The following is a 22,687-nucleotide window of genomic DNA, read 5'->3' as shown; positions in this document are numbered from 1 at the left end:
TAATCTCGGAGTATTACAAGTAAAGTGCATTCAGCAATTACTTTTTATATGTGGTCAGTGGACCACTTAAATTATTTTAAAACATTGTTGCAATAATTATTGGTTTTTGTAGTCAATCCTAGGGTTTTATGAGATGGTTTAAAACATAGTAAATCCTAATGTCCAATAAATATAATTCAAAATCCAATAGGTGTCAAGTCCAATCCACTGTTCTAAGGAGATAAACTCTGCACAGTGTGCCTTGAAAAAAAAATCACGCAGATCAAATGGTGTTGAAAGCAATATTATTGTCCTAGCCAGTCCGGTCTGGTTGCAAAAATCTCCAAATGCGAGTTTTTCGCACACAAACATGAGATTCAAGGCAATCAAAACACTGGTAAATAAAGGTTCAATATGTTCAATGCTTATGTACATGTAAACAAAAGATTTCAAGGTGGGTTGAAGGCAAAAACTCGCTGATTAGATAACGTTGATGCAAACCCAGGTGGAAATCTTATTAAGAACTTACAAGATCTTGTAGGATGGGTGTTAAGATAAAGATCTTAGTAAGATCTTGTTTAAGATCTTTGATCTTAACAAGATCTTATTACATTTGCTTATCAAATTTTCTTCCAAAATTTAATGTTGTCGAAATTTTAAGATCTTGTAAGATCTTAACAAAATTAATCTTACAAGATCTTAGGACCATCTTACATGTACATGATCTTACCATAAAAGATCTCAAGATCAAGATCTTTGTGAACATCGTTTAAGAAAGCATGAAAACAAGCCTCTTTTTTACTAATATTGAACTTGACCGGAAATATTATGGGTAATTTTGACCAGACTTGAGTGTGTATGACCTGAATTAACAGAATGTATAATATGTCAGGTCAAGCTCAAGATTAGTGGAAAAGAGGCTTGTTTTTATGCTTCTTTAAGGGGTCCTGAAGCACTTAGTGCATTCAGTCTATCGCTTGCAAGTCTTTTCTCCTTACAATGTATTAATTTTGTTCTTATAATATTGAAAATTGCACTCTGTTTGAAGGAAAAATCACTCCAACTCATTCAACTTAATTGAAACATTAATTTTTCTCATAAAAGTGCATGTACATAATTTTGCTGGATCATCAGCTTTTCAATAAAATACACAAAAGAATAACATATGGTGCAGCATCACTTTGTAAGGTAGTATTAAAGGGCATTATAATTTGTGGAGAAACTGGCAATGACATAATGACTTCAAGGGAAATGTGCTTAGCGCGCGGCCTTGGTGCAAGAGGTCCTGAGTTTGATTCCCGGATGTCACATCCTTGTTTCAACTTCTTTCCGTTCTGTGTAGCTTACATGTAAGTAGCTTTAGATACCCGTAAAACAGAGCACTGATGGCGAGGGGGAAGTGAAATGAGCGCACCGTCGACGACCGGTTTGTCAGTTGAATTACTGCTACGAGTTATCGACGTTAAATATGGTTGCTTTACTTTTACTATACTTTAGTGAACATTGGGAGTTGACTGTAATTTGCAGATAATGACACCACAATTGTTGGATTTGTAAAAATATTCCTAGATGTGCAAATTTACTAATAACCTGCAAGATTTGCTTCTTTTTGCAACTGAAGACTAACTGAAGACTAATCCCAAGTGACCAAAAATACAGTGCTTTCCTCTACCTGCAGAAAGCCCCCAAAATGTATCAGTTTATCGTTGGTAACATTGTAATATATTGCCCAAGATTCCTGAAGGATCTTGTTAAATCCAGGGACACGATTCTTGGAAGATCTTAGCCACACAACACCTTACAAGCTCTTGTAACATTCTTAAAAGATCTTGAAAGAATTGTAAGATCTTAGATAGAATCTTACAAGATTCTTACAAGATCTTATCTAAGAACTTTTCTAAGATCTTATAAGATTCTTACAAGATTCTGATAAGGTCTTGTAAGAATCTTGTTAAGAACCTTACAAAATCTTATAAGAGTCTTAATTAAGAAACAAAGTAAGATCTTATTAAGAAACTTATTAAGAAGCTTATTAGTGAGATGTTAAAAAGATTTCTACCTGGGAATATCTTGTCAAGTAAGAGTTTTGAGAGCACAAAAGTGCAGGTCAAGGCGAAAAGCTGATAAAAGGGGTTCAATAAATTCGTGTCAATAAGGTTTCTGACTGCAAAAATACCAGATGTTTTCATTGATTACCGGCCACCCTCACAAACCAACACTGCCAAATTCCAATTTGATCCGGAACACACGGACACATGTTGAACGAGCTCCTGAGCACTCTTAAGGTGTTCCATGGGTAAACAAATTCCATTTCCATTTCCATGCACCCTTTGATTGTGACTCTGTATAAAAGTCAATTAAGTTGCGTGAAACGCCTCAACAAGTAACTCAAAAATAATGTACCACACAGAACTGAGAATTGAAGACGTAGTTTATAAATTTGTCTACAACAATTCAAGTTCTTGTTTTTTTTTGTTTTTTTTTTAATGTTAACGGTTTTGGATTTATTTTTTAGTTGCGTAACAGTGAAAACGATCTATTGCTGTGGTTGTTAGTTCTACTCTACAAAAATATCTCAAAATCGGTTCTGACAATACTTTATAAGGAAATACTTGAAACGCGAGTGAGAGCTGTGCCCAGTGATCTAAATGTGCAATATGTACATGTACTATGCAAAAGTAATGAGAGCCAATTTCATTGAAATTGAGAGAATTTCAACGAAATTTGGCAAAACCATACTGTACAATACAATGTGTTTCAGTGACAGCTTGCATTCTTGGCAAATTTTGAATGAAAACTATATTGCTCTAATATCACAATAATTTCGCTGAGACTTGTGAAATTTCAAACATTTTAATCAGTGCTTGGCAAACAGTATTTTTTGTTGTAGTTTAATTTTGTCCCCTAGCTTAATTTTTTTTCAAACCAGTTCTGTAATTAAGTAGAACTCTTCAAGGAGTATGTATAAATTAGAGAAATAGTTGGATTGTTGTCTCTTGTGCTATCAAAGACCAACACATTTTAGCGATTAGGATCACAATGCTCAGCTTGGTGATTTGCGTTACTTATTTATTTATTTATCTATTTATTTATTTATTTGTTTATTTATTTATTTATAAAAACGTTATTTGCACAATAAAGATGTTAAGATAATGCAAAAAGGGTGCTACCAGAGAAGAACTGAATCCTCATGTACAGTAGCCCCCCACCAAGAGAGAACAATAAAATATAAAAGTCTACTGATACAATATAAATGGAATCTACTTACATGAGTAAAGCAATTTACATATGATAAATTAGATTAACCTGCAATCAGGCGTACTTTTCTTTAGCCAAGGTGGAAAAGGTACACCTGATACAATTTATTAACAAGTCGTCTGCCGGTAGTCCAGAATCTGGACTTTACTTTCACTGGCCAAAAAACAAAAGAGCTCTTGGACCCTCTCTCCGATTGGTTACAGAATTGCAAAAAAATCTGTTAACAACTGATCAAATTATGGCTGCTGAGAAGGATTTCAGCAAGAATGATGTTTAGGCTCTGTTTCTTAATATTCTTAATATTCATTTCCGTTGTATATATTGGTTAAAGGTGATGTTTTATGAACTTGTCCAAAAACGTATAATTTCTTTACAGATGATGTGGCAGCTCTGAGTGCAAAAATCTTAGAGTGGTCGGGAGAGAACTTATCTGCTGGTGTGAAACAGGAGTCGGGCTACACTAAAAGGGAGAAGTACATCAAGCCGGTTGCTGCACCTCCAAAAAAGAAATTGAAGCGCACCAAAAAGGTTAGTGTATCCACTTTTCTCAGGTATGCCCAATGAAATCCTTCAGTTAACCAATGCAAATTTAATTGGCTGAATGTAAGCCAGTCCTGGATTGCGGGGATTCGCAACTTTCACTGATTCAACGTCACATTTCATTTGACATGGGCATAAGGTGTGATTTGTTGATAAAAACTGTTTCAGGTGTTACATGCAAACAAAATCGTTAGATTAACCAATACGAATTTAATTAACCGATTGTACATCAGTCCTTGATTGCGTAGATTTGGGGCCGATGTTGTAGTTTAAAATACTTCACTTTCCAAGTACACTGTAGTGTCAGTACCTTCAGGTCGCTTTGAACTTCCTTGATTGAATGAATGCATTCATTATTCCCTGGTGTTTTTTCTTTCTTACGTACATGTACGCTGTTTATAGTGGTTAGGCAAGGTAAATGCCATTAAATTTGAATTCTAGAACCCATAACAAATTTAATTATTTTGGTCGGCGCAAATAGAGGTTTGGCACATTTAAACTGGTACTACGGTAGGCATGCAACAGGTTACCACTTTCGTTTCATCAATTCAAAGTGTCTTTCTCTCTCTCTCTCTTCCTCTCCAGTTTGTTGAAGGGAAGGACAGAGAGAATGGTGCACAACATGTGATCCTTATGTCCAATTTTTGGCTGAACAGCACAAGCAGGAACTGCAATGGAAGTCTGCACGTGAAGCAAAGAGGAACAAAGTACAGTTGGCATTCCAAATAACACCAGAAAGGAAAACACTCAAGGAGGACAGTATTGATGGCATTGAAATTTCAAGCACGGACGACAGTGAAAAGGAAAATAATCTTAAGATGATAATAAAGGAAGTGTCTCACCCGATTACGGTTAGTACGATTTACTATAGCACAATATAACTGTCAACATAGGGAAGGCTGAAGTCGATGCTCTGGGTGGCCAGCATGGAAAAGCTTTACTTACACTAATAACTTTGAGACCGCTTATGAAGTGACTCACCTTTATTGGGCCGTTGTTTTGACCAAAACCACTGATATACTATTTTTCGTACAGTGTTGAAAGCTAGAATGAAGCATGAATTTTTTTATACTGTCCGTTAATCACATTTTTTTTTTGGTGATTCGATTTTCTCTCTTAGATTGTTGAGAGCAGCGATAAAAGTCAGGAAGCTACTACCCTTCTATGTCAACAACTGGCAGCATGAATGGAGGAGTGTCGTGATCTTAGACTCAGGCTGGAAAACATAGAAGCTGTCACAACGCGGCTCCACGGTAACCAAATGGAAATGAAAGACCACTTTGGCAAAGTAAGGCTTTTGCAGTGTTGGAAAACAGTCTTTTTCCTTCCAAATTGTGTTTGCTTACAATCATGTGCTTCACAAAATATGAATATTTAGTCTTACTTTGTAGCAGAGTCGCCATTTATTTTCTGACATAGCTGAAACAATTTTTTGAGGCGTTTTGTTTGAATGGCAATTATCCTACAGTATGGTGTACAGAACCGTTTCCGAAAAATCGTTTTTTCTTCCAAGCATATTTGCTTAACATCCCTCAGGTGGAGTTTTTATGTTAAACTGTCTGGGGTGTAATGACCGGTTTCCAATTTTAATAATGGCGGGTCGTTTAACGTTGTCAGCTCATGCGTGTACTTCGCACATAGCCGGTCTTCTAATCTACATGTACGCTGGCTTCATTGTTGCAGCTCCTGGAGAAATTACAAGCTTCAGTGTCTGAAATTGAAGAACGCATGAACGAAAGTGAAACTAATTTAAACCGAGATAGGCTGCGTCTTGGCGCACTGGATGGACAACTTTCTGAGAACCACTGTAGCCTGGTAAGTCAAGCCATACTTCACAGTTTTTATTCCTTTTTTTTTTTTCGTTTGTTTTCTGACATAGCTGAAACAATTTTTTGGTGTTTTGTTTGAATGGCAATTATCCTTAATCCAGATCTCTGTGGTGTATAGGCCGGTTTCCAAAAAATCTTTTTTCTTCCAAGCATATTTGCTTAACATCCCTCCGATGGACGTGTAATGACCGGTTTCCAATTTGAATAATGGCGGGTCGTTTAAAGTTGTCAGTTCATGCATTTAGTTCGCACATATAGTCTTCTAATCTACACTGGATTCATTGTTGCAGCTCCTGGAGAAATTGCAAGCTTCAGTGTCTAAAATTGAAGAACGCATGAACGAAAGTGAAACTAATTTAGACCGAGAAGGGCGTCTTGGCAGACTGGAGGGACAACTTTCTGAGAACCACTGTAGCCTGGTAAGTCAAGCAATACTTCAGTTTTTATTTGGCATTCTTGCATTTATGGATACCAGAATATTGACCAATTCCCACTAATCGGCAGGCAACTTAAAATCGTTTAGCTTACATACACTGTAAAAAGATTGGAGCTAGGTTACTTCACTTGTACACTAACACATTTGGAACCCTAATCGAGGAGTGGAGACAGCAATAAAGAAATTATATAGGTGAAAGCAAACTAGCGAACGTTTATGAAAGGACAAATCTAATAATTGTTACATAAGATTACAGTAATATTTGTTAGAATTGACACCTTTGTTAATTTTTCTGTTCTCTTTGTTTCCCAGCTCGATTCCCCAGTTATACCGGCATGGGCTGACGAAACCCCAAGTAAGGTGACAGAGTCCTTACTACTTAGCTACTCCATATTCATTTATGTCTTAAAAAAGCGACCACATTGTGAGACAAACGAGAGTACTCAATTATTGTTCCATATTCATTGTAAATAAGTTTTCACAAAACATTTGTCGTCGAAAGAATAAATACAACAACAACCGTTCTGATCAACGTGTCACAAATATTTGCGTTACTTTGAAGTTTATGCACATTCACGAGAATAATTATTATTATTTCGAGCAGCTTCTTTTTCTGCCCTTGCAGCGTTAACCTTCCCATGATTACTAAAAGCGTTTTACCACACCCGCTAAAGTGGCCGGCGAAAGTGCAAGACTTATCACTTGATTGTCTCCTGTTGCTCGAGTTGTTCGAATGGCAAATAATGGTTGCATACGAAAAGTCAAAAGTCGTTCGAATCGCGAGCAATATTTTTGCTTTCTCCTGTGAATAACCAAAGGCGTTCTCATGGGTACTGGTTATTTTTTAACGACTGCTTGAGGAAAGTGAACGACTTCCAATTCCGTTTTCACGAGTCACTATTACTTAAGAACGACTCCTTAACTCATGAGAACGACTTTCCTTTCCGTTCTCACGGATACTTCACGGCTACCTCATGGCTTCACGCCTCTGAACGACTAGTCGTTAGGAACGTTTTTGCGTGAGAGGTCACACTTTGTCAAGAACACAAAATCCTTGGAACATTCACCAGATTTACATACGATACGCTACTCATTGAACCCAACTCGCGTAATAGTACCCTGATATTTTCTTGGTGACCAATCAAAGCTAATACAAGCCACGAGTTTTTTAAAGTTTTAGCTGCTTTTTTGAGACCAATGTACTAAAAAACAGTACCGGTGCTTTAAATTTAATGTTTGAAATATCTACATGCACATGTCTTTTAAAAGTCAGTGTTTAGAGGGGCACTCACACTAAATTTGCTGTTTACAGGTCAAAACTGGGTAAAAATCTAAAATAGTACTTTACCTCACACATACAACACATTCCTGACAACTTACTGACAAGATACACTGTATGAAATGTATTTATTGCAAAAAGAGCTACTTGTATTTAATCTTTGGCGACTTTCTTTGAAAACCATCTCCAAACTTTTTAAAAAAACTCTAGACTTTCAACTTTTAATCCATTTCCATCTTCTCCATCCATGGATGCAAATAACAAAGAATGGCTTCATTGCAACAAAACTGCACCATTACATTTTGGTCTTGTTTGATGCAAGGATGTATTTTAGTGTTTTGAAGTTTGACCCGAAATAGCATGACACTGCCCCTTTAAGAGGGGCTGAATTTTTTCGCACTTTCATAGAACATGAGAAATGCTATGATGATTATACATAGACTTTGTCTTCTAAATTCAGCTCACTTCTTTTACATTAAACAGTGTTTAACATCTAAAGAGATGCTGTGTTGTGTTGTTATTTAATCAATAAATGCCAAGAGAGTTTTCACCAAAGCGATCGTGACTTGACCGGGGAAGGATACATTTTTGACCAAAATATAAATTGGCGTCTTGATGATTTCCACAGTGACATCATCAAATTACAAAACGAAAATCGCGAGGTCTTCTGAATTTTTATCGACATGTACAGTAAATGAGGGTTGAAGATGGCCGCATGAATGGTTTTGAATTTGTTTTTTGTCGCGTGACAATGAGAATGATCCAAACATGTCCGCACCGCCCTATGTTGTTTTGACAATATTGTTGCTTTCGTTTTGCCATTCTATTCTTATGTTGTTGCTTTCTGTCCGCTTACTGGTGGATATTTTAGCTGTTTGTGTCCACTTAAGAGAGATGTCCGCTTCTGAGACATTAAATTAATATGTAGTGTTTTAGAGGAAAAATCGCCGGGGCCGTGGTTTGGTGTCTGCATTCAGGAGGTGTCTGTTAGTGGAGGTTCAACTGTACAAGCATCTTCTATATGGAGCATCTGCAGGATAACAAATTTGCCAGCATGTAATTGGCCAGGTGCTACAAGAATGCCCCAATGTCAGAAAGATAGCAGATGATATCCTGGTCCATGGGTCCACAAAGGAAGAACACCTTAGTGAACACAGTGCTCTGTCCTCAAGAGAAAAATCTTACAGTCAACACAAACGAATGTTTATTTGTGGACACAGAGTTAGATTACTATGGGTTCCACATCTCTGCTCTAGGCATATCTCCTGATAAGGATTGTGTTCAAGATTTTAAGGACATGCAACCACCCTCAACTGCAACGGAAGCAAGAAGCTCTCTACGCTTGATCAACACTACGGCTCATTTTGTCCCAAATTCAGCCACTATGACTGAACCCATACACCCCCTTACACACAGGGACACACCCTGGTCATGAGGCACAGGTACACAAAAAGTATGTGCAACCTTGTTTCTAGTGACACTGTTCAAGCACACTTTGAGCCCTCCCTACCCACTCAAGTACGCCATGATGATTGCAAGATTGGGATCAGCCGCGCTCTTACTCAGAAACACCCTGATGGATCTATCAAACCTGTTGCCTTTCCCCAGTTGAACAGCGCTATAGCCAAACTGAATGAGAAACCTTATCAGTTGTTTGGGCATGTGAGAGATTCCACTTTTACATTCATGGTAGTCCGTTTGATCTAGTTGGCAACCACAAACCCCTTGAAGTCCTTCTCAAAGGACATGGTAACCTGGCCCCAAGAATTAAACATTGGTAATTAAGGCTTCAACGTTACCAACCCCGGATTGTCTTTGAGCCGGGCATCCAACACACCCAGAGATCCAGCTGAAGAATATATCAATTCTGTTATTGTGGAATCTCTTCCCTCCACTTTTACTCTTCAAAAACTTCTCCTTACTTCAGAGTCTGATGCAACCCTGAACATTGTCAAACATGCTTGGACACCAGAAACTGGGACACTGCCCAAGTACCCTACAAGGAACTAAGGGAAGAGATTTCCCTGAAGTGTGGCCTTCTGTTACAAAGTATCACGTTGCAATCCCTGAAGCACTTTGCCCTTGTGTTATTCACCAAAGTGAAACAGCATCTGCAACAAAGAGTTTGGTGGCCTGGCATTGACGCGCAGGTTTCATACGCAAGTGCCTTTGTTCTCAAATTTTTGGCCCGAGACCCCCCCCCCCCACACACACAGTACAACCCACATACAATGCGATGTGTGATGTTTGGGTCACAATTGGGTCACCTGATTGATTCATAAACTGAGGTGAGTACCGTACTGATTCAATTAAGCGCCCAGGGCACTTATTTAATTTTTGGACTTTCAGGGTGGGCGCTTATTCGAGGCTGGCCGCTTATTGAATTTTCAGTGAGCAAAAAGTTTATTTTGTAACAAAACATGACATGATATTAAAGCATACATTGTATAAAGTGTAACTGTTCATTGTTCAGTCTTCGCAAAGTCTCTTTAGCTATGATCCTTATTCTCAATCAGGAACATTCAGAGCGCAGACAAAGTTTGAGCGGGAGATTTTGCGGCTGAAAGAACTTTGCGCCCACATGGACATTTTAATTGAAACTTTGACAAATATTGCAATGTTGTCATATAATTTCAGACAATGAAACTAGAGATTGTAAGACATTAAAGAAATACCATAATAATCAATACCCATATTCCTCTTGTGCACTTTATTTATTAATTTATTATTATTATTTTTTTTTTTTGGGGGGGGGGGTGGGTGCTCAAAAGTACTTTTTGGGGGGTGGGGTGGTGGGGGTAGGCACTTATTCGAGGTTGGGTGCTTAATCAAATAAATTGGATAGTTTAAGTATTGCATGTGTGGCTTTAATAACGTACGTGCTTGCACAGCTAAAGACACTTTCACAACCATAAAATGGTTCACACCACTTAAAAGACTGGATTACATTTTGGTAGACTTTGGTAAAAAGAACCTCATTGGGAGTTACTGAAATATTAATAGTATTTCAGGGTAAATTGAGGCTACAATTGGTCAGGATTATTTTGTTTGTCAGTGGTTCTGCATTTGACTTTAAACACAAATCTTTTGGTCCCTTGACAGGGATTAGGTTTCAAGTTATAATGTAACAGAACAGGAAATTTAAAATCAAAATAACATACCATCTTGAATGGCTTCCACCCAGTCTTTCCTATCATTTTCACTGTTTGCATTGACATACAGAACCAAATCATCATAAACAACCTACAGAATGGAAAACTGTGTTTTGTAATACCATGACTGTTATATGTTCTACATGTACATGTACCTGAGGTTTTGACCAGAATGTAATAAAAACAATTATCAATTATAATTGCATCTATCGAACTCAGACCTTAAAATCATACATTCTCCAATTTGCAGACAATACTTGCCATATTAAGTACTGTAGTTCTGTAAATGCAAGATTTAGTCTATTGCTTGTATCAACAACTCTGATCAGAAAATTGTACATGCCAAAGGTCAGGGATTAGTACCATGCACTGCCAAAACAACCCTAACCTTTATCTAATTCTATCCTTAGACCTAAAACAAGACTCTTGACCAGTACAAGAGGTGGCAATGAAATACTCACTAAACTGAATGTGAAACGTGTATTATTTCAAATACCAGAAAATTTCAAAAGTATGAAACCAACATGTGTACACAAGAGCTACGAAGGGAACTTTGCATATTTTTAGAAGGATTCCACTTGAACATACATTGTATTATTAGGATGTGCATGGCTCAAGTGAACCAAAATGTTTTAGAGAAGAAGGGCAACCTACATGACTGTATAGACGCACAAATAATAATAGTCAGTTTTTAGACCTGCAAAGGCTAGAATTTAAAAAAAGGGCTGCATGGCATTGTTTCAGTGCTTGTGCATTGATTGGATGCAAGTAAGTATACTAATTATGGAGCAAGTTGTGCTGAGCAGTTTTTCAATGGAAAGATAACGAAGATTATAACCCACCCATTTACTTTTCGCACAAGTTTATTGCCAAAACTTTATATGTCACATGCGTAGATACCGTATTTGTCCTGCAATAACTTCCATCGAAAAGTCAAACAAAGCCAGTGGAAAAAGGTAGCACAAGAGTTTCAACTTTTCATTCTCATTATTTTACACGGAAGGAAAACAAACTCATTTTGTAGAGCCATGGGATACTGACATTAAAGAGCTGGTGGCAAAGACAGCAACATGTGCTGTCAATTAATGTCTGAAGGTGAAAAAAGTTACGTATGAGTAGACTTTCAGATTCAGCCCTATACAAAATAACTGACTCATTTTATAAAATAGAGAATTAATACACTGCATTTACTAACTGTAAAATAAACCAACTGTTCTTGTCCAACAGTCCACCTTCAACATAAATCCTTCATGAGTTTCGCAGTTGTAACTTCTTTTTCAGCCCTCACAGTGACAATAATTAAAATGATTAATCCTTGGACATCCAAACCGGCTGAAACCAGCCAGACTTAGTATTTTACTCTGTCTAATGCCAGACGATTTTACTCGTGAATAGGGAACCCATGGGAGTCAATGGGTTAATGATTTTTTTTCCTGAGACAAAAACACTTTTTTTTCTAGTCAAGTTTTGAACAATGCGACAACAGCGCACAAACCAGATAAACCAGGTTTGCACGTTTCATTTCATATAACAGCTTGTCAAGATTTTGTCCAATCACAGTAGAAATAAAGTTAATTTAATCTGTCCAATAAAATGTACCTGTATTTGCTCGGGTCAATCACACATAATATTAGGGAGTTTAAGCAAACCACTAAGGCTGGTGCTACTACGGATGCCGTGACTGAAAAGGTCTGGGGAGAGTACGTCTCGGTGGTCTGCTAGATTTTAAGTTTAGCAAAGCAAAATACTAAGAAACATGGGCTAAGGAGTTTAAAATATCTTTCATTCAGTTTCTCACAGCCAAATGGCTTCGCTCAAAGGACGATGGCTGTTGTTCGCCTTGCTAGGAAGAACAGATTATTTCTGAGCAAAAGCGAATGCCATACGCTTTTTACAATAACAACAATTTGATGGATGAAATAAATAATTTCAGAGACAAATATCTCAAAGAATATCGAGTGAAGAACACAAATATATCAATACTCAAAGAAGCAAAATAGCCTCGTATAGTATCCATATATAAATTAAAACATCTTCACTAAATCCTCAAAGCAAACTGATAACCTCGTGCTGAACACATATATTTCACTTGAGTTACTTCGAATCATCTTGGCCAAAACTTATCGCAAATTCATGATACGGATTTACTATAGGCAACCTTGACACAATCTTTGACTTAAATTGACTTTAAAGGATATAGTATCCAATGGAATTCTTAAAATGCCTAGATGTCCTTTGAAAAGGGCCACAGAAGCAAAATAAACCCGACGTAGTAGACACTACGCCAAAACATCCCGACTTACATACATGGATGCAACCGACGTACATGTGCAGTGTCTCCTAATTTTGGGGAAAATTTACTTCCGCCATCCATATTAGCGCCAGCCGTAGCGATTTGCTTAAAGTCCCTATTTATTCACTACTACATCAAAAATAGCTTTATATGAGCAATTTTAACCCACTAAAAAATTAATGGGAGGGTTATACATGTACATGCAAAATAAATAAACCCCTTCCTGGTAATTGCATGTATCAGCTGATAATGTCCTTGGCTGAGAAAAATTCCCCTTTTGCTCTCAAAGCTTTCAGCACCATACATTATCAGCCGATATACCAGCCACAAGAAGGGGTTTATTTGAGGACCAAGGATGGCACACTGCAACATACATCTGTAGGGAGCATGATTACAGTGTACCAACAACAATAATAATTATTATTGTATATTGAATTTTGCTTATTATTGTTCTGCCCTCAAAAAAAGAATTGTTTTCAAACTAGTTTGAATTTATCAATAAATTAATATTCAAGAGCTCCTTTCTTGATTCTTGATCCTCGATGATTCTCAACCTTAAAAATTTGATTCTTGCGTCTCAAAATTCTCATGTCTCGACCACAGTGACACAAATATCGAGTTAAAAGTATGGGTAATCAAATGGTGACGCGTGACATTAGGGAATAATTTCACGTGCCTTTTGTCCAAATTCAAATAATTTCCCAAGCCTTTAGGTGAGGGAAATTACTTGATTTTGGACAAAACGCAAGTGAAATTATTCCCTAATTTCACGAGTATACCATTGGAGTAGCTGTTAATAACATGGCGACAAATTACTCCTTAATATTCAAACCTGGATGCCATTTTAGCACTATATGAAAAGTTGCCATGGCAACAATGTAATTTCACAAGTGAAATTATAAATTAACGCTGAAATCTCATGCCAAAATTAAGGAGTAATTTGTCACCCATGTTATTATAATAATAATAATAATACATAGATTTAGCCAAGCCTAAAAGCAGAGCTCCCTGGTTATTTATTCTGTCTGCCTGTAGGGTGACAATAAAAGGTTTAGAATTGTGCATGTTTTGATGTTTCCGGTTGCTGCTTAATTAAATCATTGCCTACATGTAACTAATGAATTCCAAGGTAAATTTTACGATAAAAACCTATATCGCATGAATCACGAAGCGATGAGTGCGGTAGCGGCTTTTCGAGTGGAAATGACTTTAGACTTCACCAGCTTGCCAATGAGTTTTTCTTGAAACGCATGAGTTTTAAAAGAAAACAAGCACACCCTTAGCCAGCAAATGGAAAAGGAAAAAACCCATTTCAGAGTCAATTACTGTCAATACCCTCAAATAGGAATCACGCTAAAATTAGAGACCATAAAAAAACTTTGTCAGTTCAAGGTTAAAAACAACAGTTTTACTGATGTACTTTATTCCACTTTATCTCTGAAAACGAGATCATTCCCACTTTGATATATTTCATAAAAACAGGCCAGGTTGGCTTGCAACTAGAATCGGCAAAATACGGGAATGCAACCAAGAAAGGACGAACTTCAAACAAGATCCACTCCAACACCAATTACCTTTAGGTGCTTTAAACAAACTTATGGGTTTGTAACATAAGGGCAAAATTTTGTTGTCACTGTCGAGGCACAACGAAAACCAGTTGAGCAAATGGATTAAAAAAGCACTTGTTTGGTCGCATGTTAGAACAAAACAAACAAACAAATATACTTTTCCTTTAAGTCCAAAAGGGTACAGATAATTGTTCTTTAATTCCAGTTGACAATAAAAATTTGAGTTTCATTCCTGAACAAAGGAAAAACCGATTAAACCACTTTCTAATAATACATGTATGCATTCACTTTAAATAACAAATCGGATTCTGTAAAAATAACAAACGGTTTTAGTGCCCAAGGAAAGAATTTGTGAAGTACATGTAGCTCCCTCCACAACGTATAAGCTACATGTATTACTGGTGTTCTGTTTTGTCATTGTCATTCTCTTTCACTCTCCTTTCGTTTCTGTTCTAGTCGTAGGTCCTCCAGGCATCATGTAACCTTATCAGAGCTTCTAAAGAGATGCCACTCAGCTTTAAGTTTATATCCCCCCAATGCTTCACTTGAATAACTGCATTTAGTATCACCCAACTAGTGGACTAATGCACATCCTGCATTTTGATTGGCTACGCTACTAGAGGACTATTACCGGTACTAATAGTCCTCGAGTAGCGAAATGTGTGACGCTTTCTTTTGTTTTAATCCCAAATAAACATTTCTTCCACTTGCATTTGCTAACTTTATTATTGCCTTTTCTGTCCAACTAGTTGGGTGATACTAAAACAATTAGACCCTTCGCCCTCAAGGGCTTCGCCTCATGGGCTATTGACCCTTTTGGGCTACGGGTCTAATTGTTAACTGGATTAAAAGCAGCGAACAATGCAGAAAAAACATTTTCCAACCCGTTTTCCACCTGAACACGAAAAGCATTGACTGTGTAAGAACAAACGTTGACGTAGTATGGCCGTGTAGACAAGGCGAGCCACAGAAAGCGTGCAAAAAATGAAGCTTTGTTTATGTTTAGGTGAGTTAACCTAGGTTGAGCCTGCAATCCAATCCAAAACCAGTACCTGGTCAGCAGTCAACTGACCTCGGTGAGCTCTAAGCTTGAGCCTGTGATATGCTCATGTGTTAGTGGTCAGTGAATACCTTGTTTTGACAGATGTCAATTGATCAACATGGATGTCCAATATCAAAGATGTATGCCGTAAACTAGCATGATACTGGTCGCATTGGCATACATGGATAGGTGGAAGGACGGTCGATGATGTCATGGCCATGAAAGCAAAATTTGTCAATGGGTTACCATATTTTCTTAAATGCAGCGCTCCGTGCGTTCAAGCCAAATTTAAACATTGTTTACAACACTAGAATAGTATTATCATTAATTTGGTGTAGACATGTACACCCAGTAGTTCACAGATATTTTTGGCTCTGAGTTTTCTAGATGGCCTTAATTTTGTACACAGAGATGAAGCTTGTAAAAATAGTAAAAAACACTAATTATCAAAATGTTAATTTTCTTAATCTACCTTGAGGGCTCGGTTGTTCTAAAGTCTATTAACTTAATCCAGGATTAGCGTAATCTTTTGTTTCATGTGTTTAACTTTTTGGTGAAAGTTTCCTTTGCTTATTTTTGCTTTTCAACATTTGCTTCTTCTATAATTGTAAAGTTTTGCCGAATATCAGCGTTGAACAGCATTCAGGAGTAGAGAAATAAACTCCTTGGTAAAATTTTAATCTAGGATTAGCATTAATCGGTTTTTGAACAACCGGGCCCAGGATATTGCATTTCTAGCTTTCTGAATAATATTTTTATTATTGTTCACTCAATCTCGGTTATCAGATCATATACAGTATGACATAATCTGGAAACTGATAGTCAAGTGTTTGCATGAAAACCCAAATTTCCTAGGACACAACATCTGTTACGTTCAGAATTTGATGAAACTTTAATTAAACAAAAAAGATATTCCATTCGCGCTTGTTGGATGTGAGACTGGTTATAGCTAACTCAGCACTATGTGCCTTGTATTAAACTATTTATCATTTTATATCCAATGAACGCTCATGAAAGTACAGCTTAAATGCAAGTGTCCATGGTCACTATTACAATGCCTGTAGTTCACCGATTTTACTTACAGTTTCATTGAAAATGAATCAAGAACATTGGAAATGATGTAAGATTTCATAATTTTAAACAATGAACTATTCTTTATTAATTTTTGTCATACTATTGTATACTTTTGCCGAATATCAGCGTTGAACAGCATTTGGGAGTAGAGAACTATTCTTTATTAATTTTTGTCATACTATTGTATACTCTTGATAACCTGCTTTGAGCAAAATTAATGATGTTCCCTCATTATTTCTGAAGTTGCTAATGTTCACTACACAAGTATAACTATAATTTTATACACTGTACTTACTTGAAAGCAGTTTCTTTTATCTTGATTAAATGCTGTGTTGTCTACAAACTCAACAGCCTTCACTGAACTCAAAGAAATGCTGCCTTTACATTTTCCACGTTTCTGTAAGATAAAGAATGATTTGAATACAAATATGGCCCTGCTGGTCATCCCCCGGCCCCGTGCAGTCTGAATCATGCAAGGAAGTGCAGTGCTCAGTGAAATCCAATGGAAAGCATAGACATTGTACATAATTAAGGTACCTCTGGTAGCTGTTACAGTGTATTAATGGACCATGTCTACAATCAAATGTAATCAGCTGAGAGCCGGATTTGGATGAGGGAAGAAAACCATACTACAGTGTACCTATAGCTTATAAAAGCCTTTCATTCAGGTTGAGATCAACTAAAACTCAGCCTTCCAATAATCACTGACAATAGTGGGAGGTGTCGATGATGACCAGGTAGGTTGAATATTCAATCTTTTCTGATTTATTTTTAAATCCGATTTTTGAGGATAGATGTACAATCATGTATCACAATTTCTTCAAAAGCAGTCCTCAAGTTGTGTTTTAACTTTCAACAGAAGGGCTCTGGACAAAAACATCATCAAGAGGGACTTTTTTGGGTGTATTTTTTTTTATTTTACACATAAGAACGAGCCCTGAATTTTTTGCATGTGATTAAAACATACATGTAACACAATATTATTACTCTACAATTACATGTATTGTTCTTGGATGACAAAACAGCAGATTACACAATGGTTCCTGAATGGAATGTTGGGACAAGATGCTAACATTATTGTGGAAAATGATGCCAAGGAAAGACAGCCTTGCCTGTACACCAGGCATACGTTGAATCCACTATGAAAATGACTTTCCAATTTGTTTTGACATTTCCTTAAAATTCTAAAACTTTGCATAATGTCGTTCCGTTTCAATCAAGTTGCTCTCTGAGATGGTTTCCGACTGCCGATCGGAAACCATCTCAGAGATGATCTGGAACCGGACGACAGCACAAAGTTTGAAATTTTAAGGAAATGTCAAAAGAAAAATAATGACTTTACAATTTTTTTGAGATCTACTGGTTTTCTTACTAAAAGGTTCTATAAGGTTGTCAAAAGATGTATCTTCATTTTCAGTTTTCGTATTTCCCTTCACCATGAGAGTCAAGGAAAGTTTTCACTAACCAGGGCCAGATAGCTTTTTCCTTGCTTTAAACAACAGAGGGTTTGCAAGCAATAATTACTGGGAGTCTGGTGACATACATGTAGATTCTGTAGCCAGTTACCTTGCAGTGGTATACCCCACCCTCCTCTTCAAAGCAAGTCTACAGTAAGTATAATTATACCGTGCACTGGTGTCTCAGTTGGTTGAGCATTGGGCTGTCACTCGGGAGGTCGCGGTTTCGAACCCAGGCCAGATCAACACTGAGGATCTTAAAATAACTGAAGAGAAAGCACTGCCTTTGTAATTTGATCTGCAAATGGTTAGACAAGCCTTCTTTGATAAGGACTATAAACCGTAGGCCCTTTCTCACAAATATCTCTATGTTCGTAAGTTCCCTGTGGGACAATAAAGTACCCACACACTATTTGAGAAGAGTAGGGGATGAAGACCCTGGTGTTGTAGCTGTCCTATTCTCTCCAACAGAAGTGGCCAGCCAGCTTGGCAGTGATGTCTCTAAAAAGGAATGTGGTGTATTCATGAGGCCACCTACCGGTAAGTCAAAAAGGAAGTTTACCAAGCACTGGAATATGTAGATGTAGCACGACGTTTCTCTTATGAAAATCACACGTAAAGAAGAACTTATTACCGGTACCATCACCACAACTTCGCACTCCTAAAAGACTAGCTTTGAATTCGAAAGTATGGCCTATTGGATTGTCTTTGTCTTCAATGAAACGGAAAAAGGAAACACTGCTTGCTATGTCCAAATCCCCCTGACTTCCTCGCATTGCTTTGATAACGGTGATTGCATAAATTAATAACTATTGTGTCAATAACATTTTCTTCCTTATGTTTCAAATTCCTCTGTCTTCCCTATCATGTTTGAAGCCTTCTTGTGGTAATGCACACACAATGTCATCAAGATGTAAGAGTGAGTGAGCAAGTGAGTGTAAGTCAGTGGTGGCAAATAGGCACGCAGCGCGTGCATAAAATAATCATGAAAATAAAAAGAGCTGTTGGAAGCGTGGAGCTGTTAATGCGAGCAAAAAATCGCTTTAAATACAGTAACATTACTGTAATTTGCATCATACATGTATGTATAATTTTTTCTTGTTAATGGAGTCATGACTACTCCAAAACATCGAATATTAATAATAATAATGATAATAATAATAATAATTATATATTAACTAATAATAATTATAATTATAATAAGATTGGTCCAATAAAAGTGAACAAAGAGATTTTGCAAGGCAACTCCTTTTGTGTAAGACTGTTTACTCTTCCAATGAATCTCACTGCATGGTACTTGAGAAGTATAGATGAGTACAGGTTATCTCCTGCATCTAACCAGAAGATCACTCATTTATTGTTCGTAGATGACCTTACAACATACCACAAGTCTGAACAGAAGGCAGAAATTGTGTCAAGTAAACTGAGAGTAATGTTTAAGGATATTGCAGCTTAGAATGGCGAACAAACAAGAGTGCAGCAGTGCACATTAAGAGAGGTCAACTGAAATTACCATTGCAAACATGCCTGCCCATGACGATGACAATGTAGCGCTCATTGGTGACCATGATCACTAAAAATTTCTGGGTAAATTCCAAAACACCCAACACCTGGATGATAAAACCATCAAAGAGGCCGCTGTAGAATACATTGTGGGAAACAAATGTGGGTCATTTGGTCATCCCCCTTAACAATATTCCATGCAAGGTCAAAGCTACAAACACCTATGCACCGCCTGCATTGCAGTATTACACATGCACAACTGATTGACCAATTAATATCTTAAGAGATCTTGACAAGCTAACAAGAAAAATCATCAACGAGTGTCATGGCAAACATAAACATGAAACAACACAACTCCTGTATTTGACCCCTGGAGAGGGAGGAAAAGGACTAATCGAGATAGAAGCACTCTAAAAACACACAAAGATAAAAGTGGCCCACTAAATTAACACCTTGGACGATGAACTCATTAAGTTAGTTAAGTCTTCTCAGAAGAGAAAGGAAGATAGGAGTTTGAAATCAGTATTAATTTTAACGATTCTAAGATATAAAATTATATTGAAGAGCTACAACTTGACTCCCAATTTAATGATGGAGCCACACTCATCGAACAAGCCAATCAGGTAGTAACGGTTGATGGTAAAGAACCCAAAAACATTAAAGAAATACTACGTAAAGCCACCAAGTAGAAGAGAAAAACTGCAGTCATGGAACAGCACTGGGTTGGAAAATATGTAACTCAGCATTGGAAGGATCCAGAAATAGCGCTTGCATCATATCAAATATTCAAGGAATGGAGGAACATCCCAGATATATAGTCCTGTCAGTGGACACCTCCATTAGACAACAATTAATTAACACTAAGATGTATAGATTGTTTTCACGTGACGTCATCATTTTCTAAAATCCAAAACTAAAGAGCCACGAAAGTTTTTATCCTCATCAGGCATAAGAGGCGGTAAATTTGTACCCATTTGCAATTTTAAAGCTCAATAGCGTGCTTCGTTTGGAAACCAGAGCATTTTGAATTTCTGAGTTATAGCGGTGCATGACACGAGGCGACGATCAAGTTTATTGAGAAATATATATTTATCTCATGGTTTTGAGCCTTTTTAGAATTTAAAGCATTAAGAAAAGTGCTTAAGTAAATAGCTGTCTGTTCAGTACAGATGATCACTCGCCTAGATAGTCAAAGTATGTAACAGATCGATGTTGACACTATTTTCCGGCCGCCATATTGGTGCACCACAGATGTGCACCAACATGGCGTTTTCATACTGGGCTCTGTAAATTTCTGCGAAACATTTCGATGAATATCTGAAGTTTGGGGAAACGCACGGGCCTAAAACTTGGAGAAGTGTCTTCTTCATTTATCTTCTACAACATCACGAATTCTTGACTTTTTCCACTGGATGGTTTTTGATTTATTTTTTTATTGTGTGACAGTGAAAACGATCTATAGAAAAGAAAAGCTACAAGAGAATGTTGATGAAATCAACTGCCCAGTATGCTCCAATGATCAAGAAATGGTATCCCACAACCTACATGGTTGCTCAAAAATGACAAACATTGTACAAGAACAGACCTTATCGAATGCTACAACCACTATACCACAACATACAGGAAATGTTTGAGTTTAGTGAATCTGAAAACTCTCTACCTTGGTATAAGCAAAACCACCCTGAGTTCCAAGTTTGGAGAATGTATGAATACAGCAAAAGTACTGTGGTATATTCCTTGTTATCTGGGAAAATGCACAAGAAAAGGTGCCAACAAACCTGATAAGAGTGTGCTGGACAAAATGAACAAGGAATGGTACATAATAGAAGGAACTGTGTGCGTACCGGGAACAATACCAGCAAGGACAATGTTTAAAAGAGACAAGTATGCAGATTTAAGGTTAGGCGTTTTTGACATTGTAGCTGCACACTCCATCATTAACTTGGCAAAAGAGTTAGCTGACATTTTTCAAGACAAGAAAGCCATAAGCATAATGATAGAGAAGGCACAGAAATGGCAATAATAGTCATTTGTTAGCTTCAGTATCTACATAACTAGGAACAACCTTCATTTAATTTTATTTTTTATTTTTTTAAATTAGTTTTTTTTGTACATATGCAGCATAGTTGACTAGGCTGGTTGATTGGCTCACAACTGTATTTGGTTAGGGATGACTTGTTTTCAATAAAGACTTCCATAATAATAGTGGTTTCAGGGCTCAAAATTAACGAAAAAATCCAGTCACATTTTGCGACAAGATACAAAAATTTAGTTGCAATTTCGCAAATTTTAGTCGCAAAATCACTGCGCTGCATTGTGTTGTCAGCAGATTAGCAAAAAATATGAGCCCGCAATACTTGTGTGTAAAGAGACCGCTGAAAATGGCGAATGATCGAAGGAATGGAGCTCTGCACGTAACATTGCTGCTAAATTACTCTACAATTATGCTATCTTCAGAGAAAATTCACAGCGAGAAACAAAGTAATTTTGTCATTTATTTATTTATTTATTTTAGCAAAAGTAGCAGCGAAGTGGCAAATTTGCGACTTCTCAAGATATTTTAGTGGCAAAGGGAAAACTTTAAATAGTGGCAAATGCGACTGTATTGGTCGCAATTTCGAGCCCTGGGTTTATTTACAGTATCTCCATAAATACAAAATGGCTCTTGACCTGTAAAATTCAATAAAACTACAATAACTCCTTAATTCCTAAATTGCTAAGAGTGACTAAAACTACGCTAACTAGTTATTATGTACACAATAGTTACACAGTTGTATAATTATAATTACTTGTATGTAAGATTTAGAATATTAAATTTTAAATCCATTCTTTGACTAATTGAATGGTAGCCATATCAAGCTACTAGATACAGCAGGTCCTCTTGTCGGGCAAATTTTCTCAGAACAAAGCCTGCGCATGTATTCTGAAGACGTTGGAGCTGCTCTTGCTGGTATAAAGGCCACGGATGAAATACTGAGCTAGCATAGTCAATCTTCAACATTATTTTTAGCCTCTGCAGTATTGCCTCCGCAGTATTGCCAATGTTCCATAACCAGAAGTAAGCAGTGAGTTTATGTGCGAACTCCAGGTAAAATGTTGATCAAATGAATGCCTAATAACTTGGTACATGGTATCCGCTTGAGCTGAATGTCACCACATGTCATAGGCAGTGAGCGGTAATATAAGTTGTGGACGCGCTCCATTTGGCACATTGAAATCAGCATCCATTTGGTTTTCGAGGAGTTCAAAGCCAGATTTGAATTTTAGAGAAATAGTC

General features: G+C 37.1%; 2 protein-coding genes across 3 annotated transcripts in view; one reads left to right on the top strand and one right to left on the bottom strand.

Moving 5' to 3' along the window:
• LOC138000820 (tyrosine-protein kinase BTK-like) overlaps positions 1 to 22,687 on the bottom strand; it is a 173,915-nt gene that overhangs the window by 121,293 nt on the left and 29,935 nt on the right. For both annotated transcript variants that reach the window (XM_068847478.1, XM_068847479.1), the window contains exons 2-3: positions 16,746 to 16,847; positions 10,483 to 10,564 (exon numbers count right to left, since the gene is read on the bottom strand). In XM_068847478.1, the coding sequence (XP_068703579.1) occupies positions 10,483 to 10,564; positions 16,746 to 16,847 (184 nt within the window). The remainder of the gene's footprint in view (positions 1 to 10,482; positions 10,565 to 16,745; positions 16,848 to 22,687) is intronic.
• On the top strand, positions 1,365 to 7,052 carry LOC137999273 (putative leucine-rich repeat-containing protein DDB_G0290503). The gene is made up of 7 exons (XM_068845109.1): positions 1,365 to 1,405; positions 3,614 to 3,765; positions 4,363 to 4,628; positions 4,898 to 5,065; positions 5,461 to 5,592; positions 5,897 to 6,025; positions 6,355 to 7,052. Exons 4-7 carry the CDS (start codon positions 4,964 to 4,966, stop codon positions 6,514 to 6,516), a joined length of 525 nt encoding a protein of 174 aa, XP_068701210.1. The 5' UTR covers positions 1,365 to 1,405; positions 3,614 to 3,765; positions 4,363 to 4,628; positions 4,898 to 4,963; the 3' UTR covers positions 6,517 to 7,052.

Source organism: Montipora foliosa, chromosome 4 (genome assembly GCF_036669935.1).
Source record: "Montipora foliosa isolate CH-2021 chromosome 4, ASM3666993v2, whole genome shotgun sequence".
NCBI classification, from domain to species: Eukaryota; Metazoa; Cnidaria; class Anthozoa; order Scleractinia; family Acroporidae; genus Montipora; species Montipora foliosa.
Note: the sequence above shows the minus strand (reverse complement) of the source record. Positions and strands in the feature narration are given on the sequence as shown.

Excerpts from the sequence above, each read along its gene's own strand:
- LOC137999273 (XM_068845109.1), top strand. The coding sequence starts at position 4,964 with ATGGAGGAGTGTCGTGATCTTAGACTCAGGCTGGAAAACATAGAAGCT. Across the intron at positions 5,593-5,896 it reads CTGAGAACCACTGTAGCCTG|CTCCTGGAGAAATTGCAAGC; the intron begins GTAAGTCAAGCC and ends TCATTGTTGCAG. Across the intron at positions 6,026-6,354 it reads CTGAGAACCACTGTAGCCTG|CTCGATTCCCCAGTTATACC; the intron begins GTAAGTCAAGCA and ends TTTGTTTCCCAG.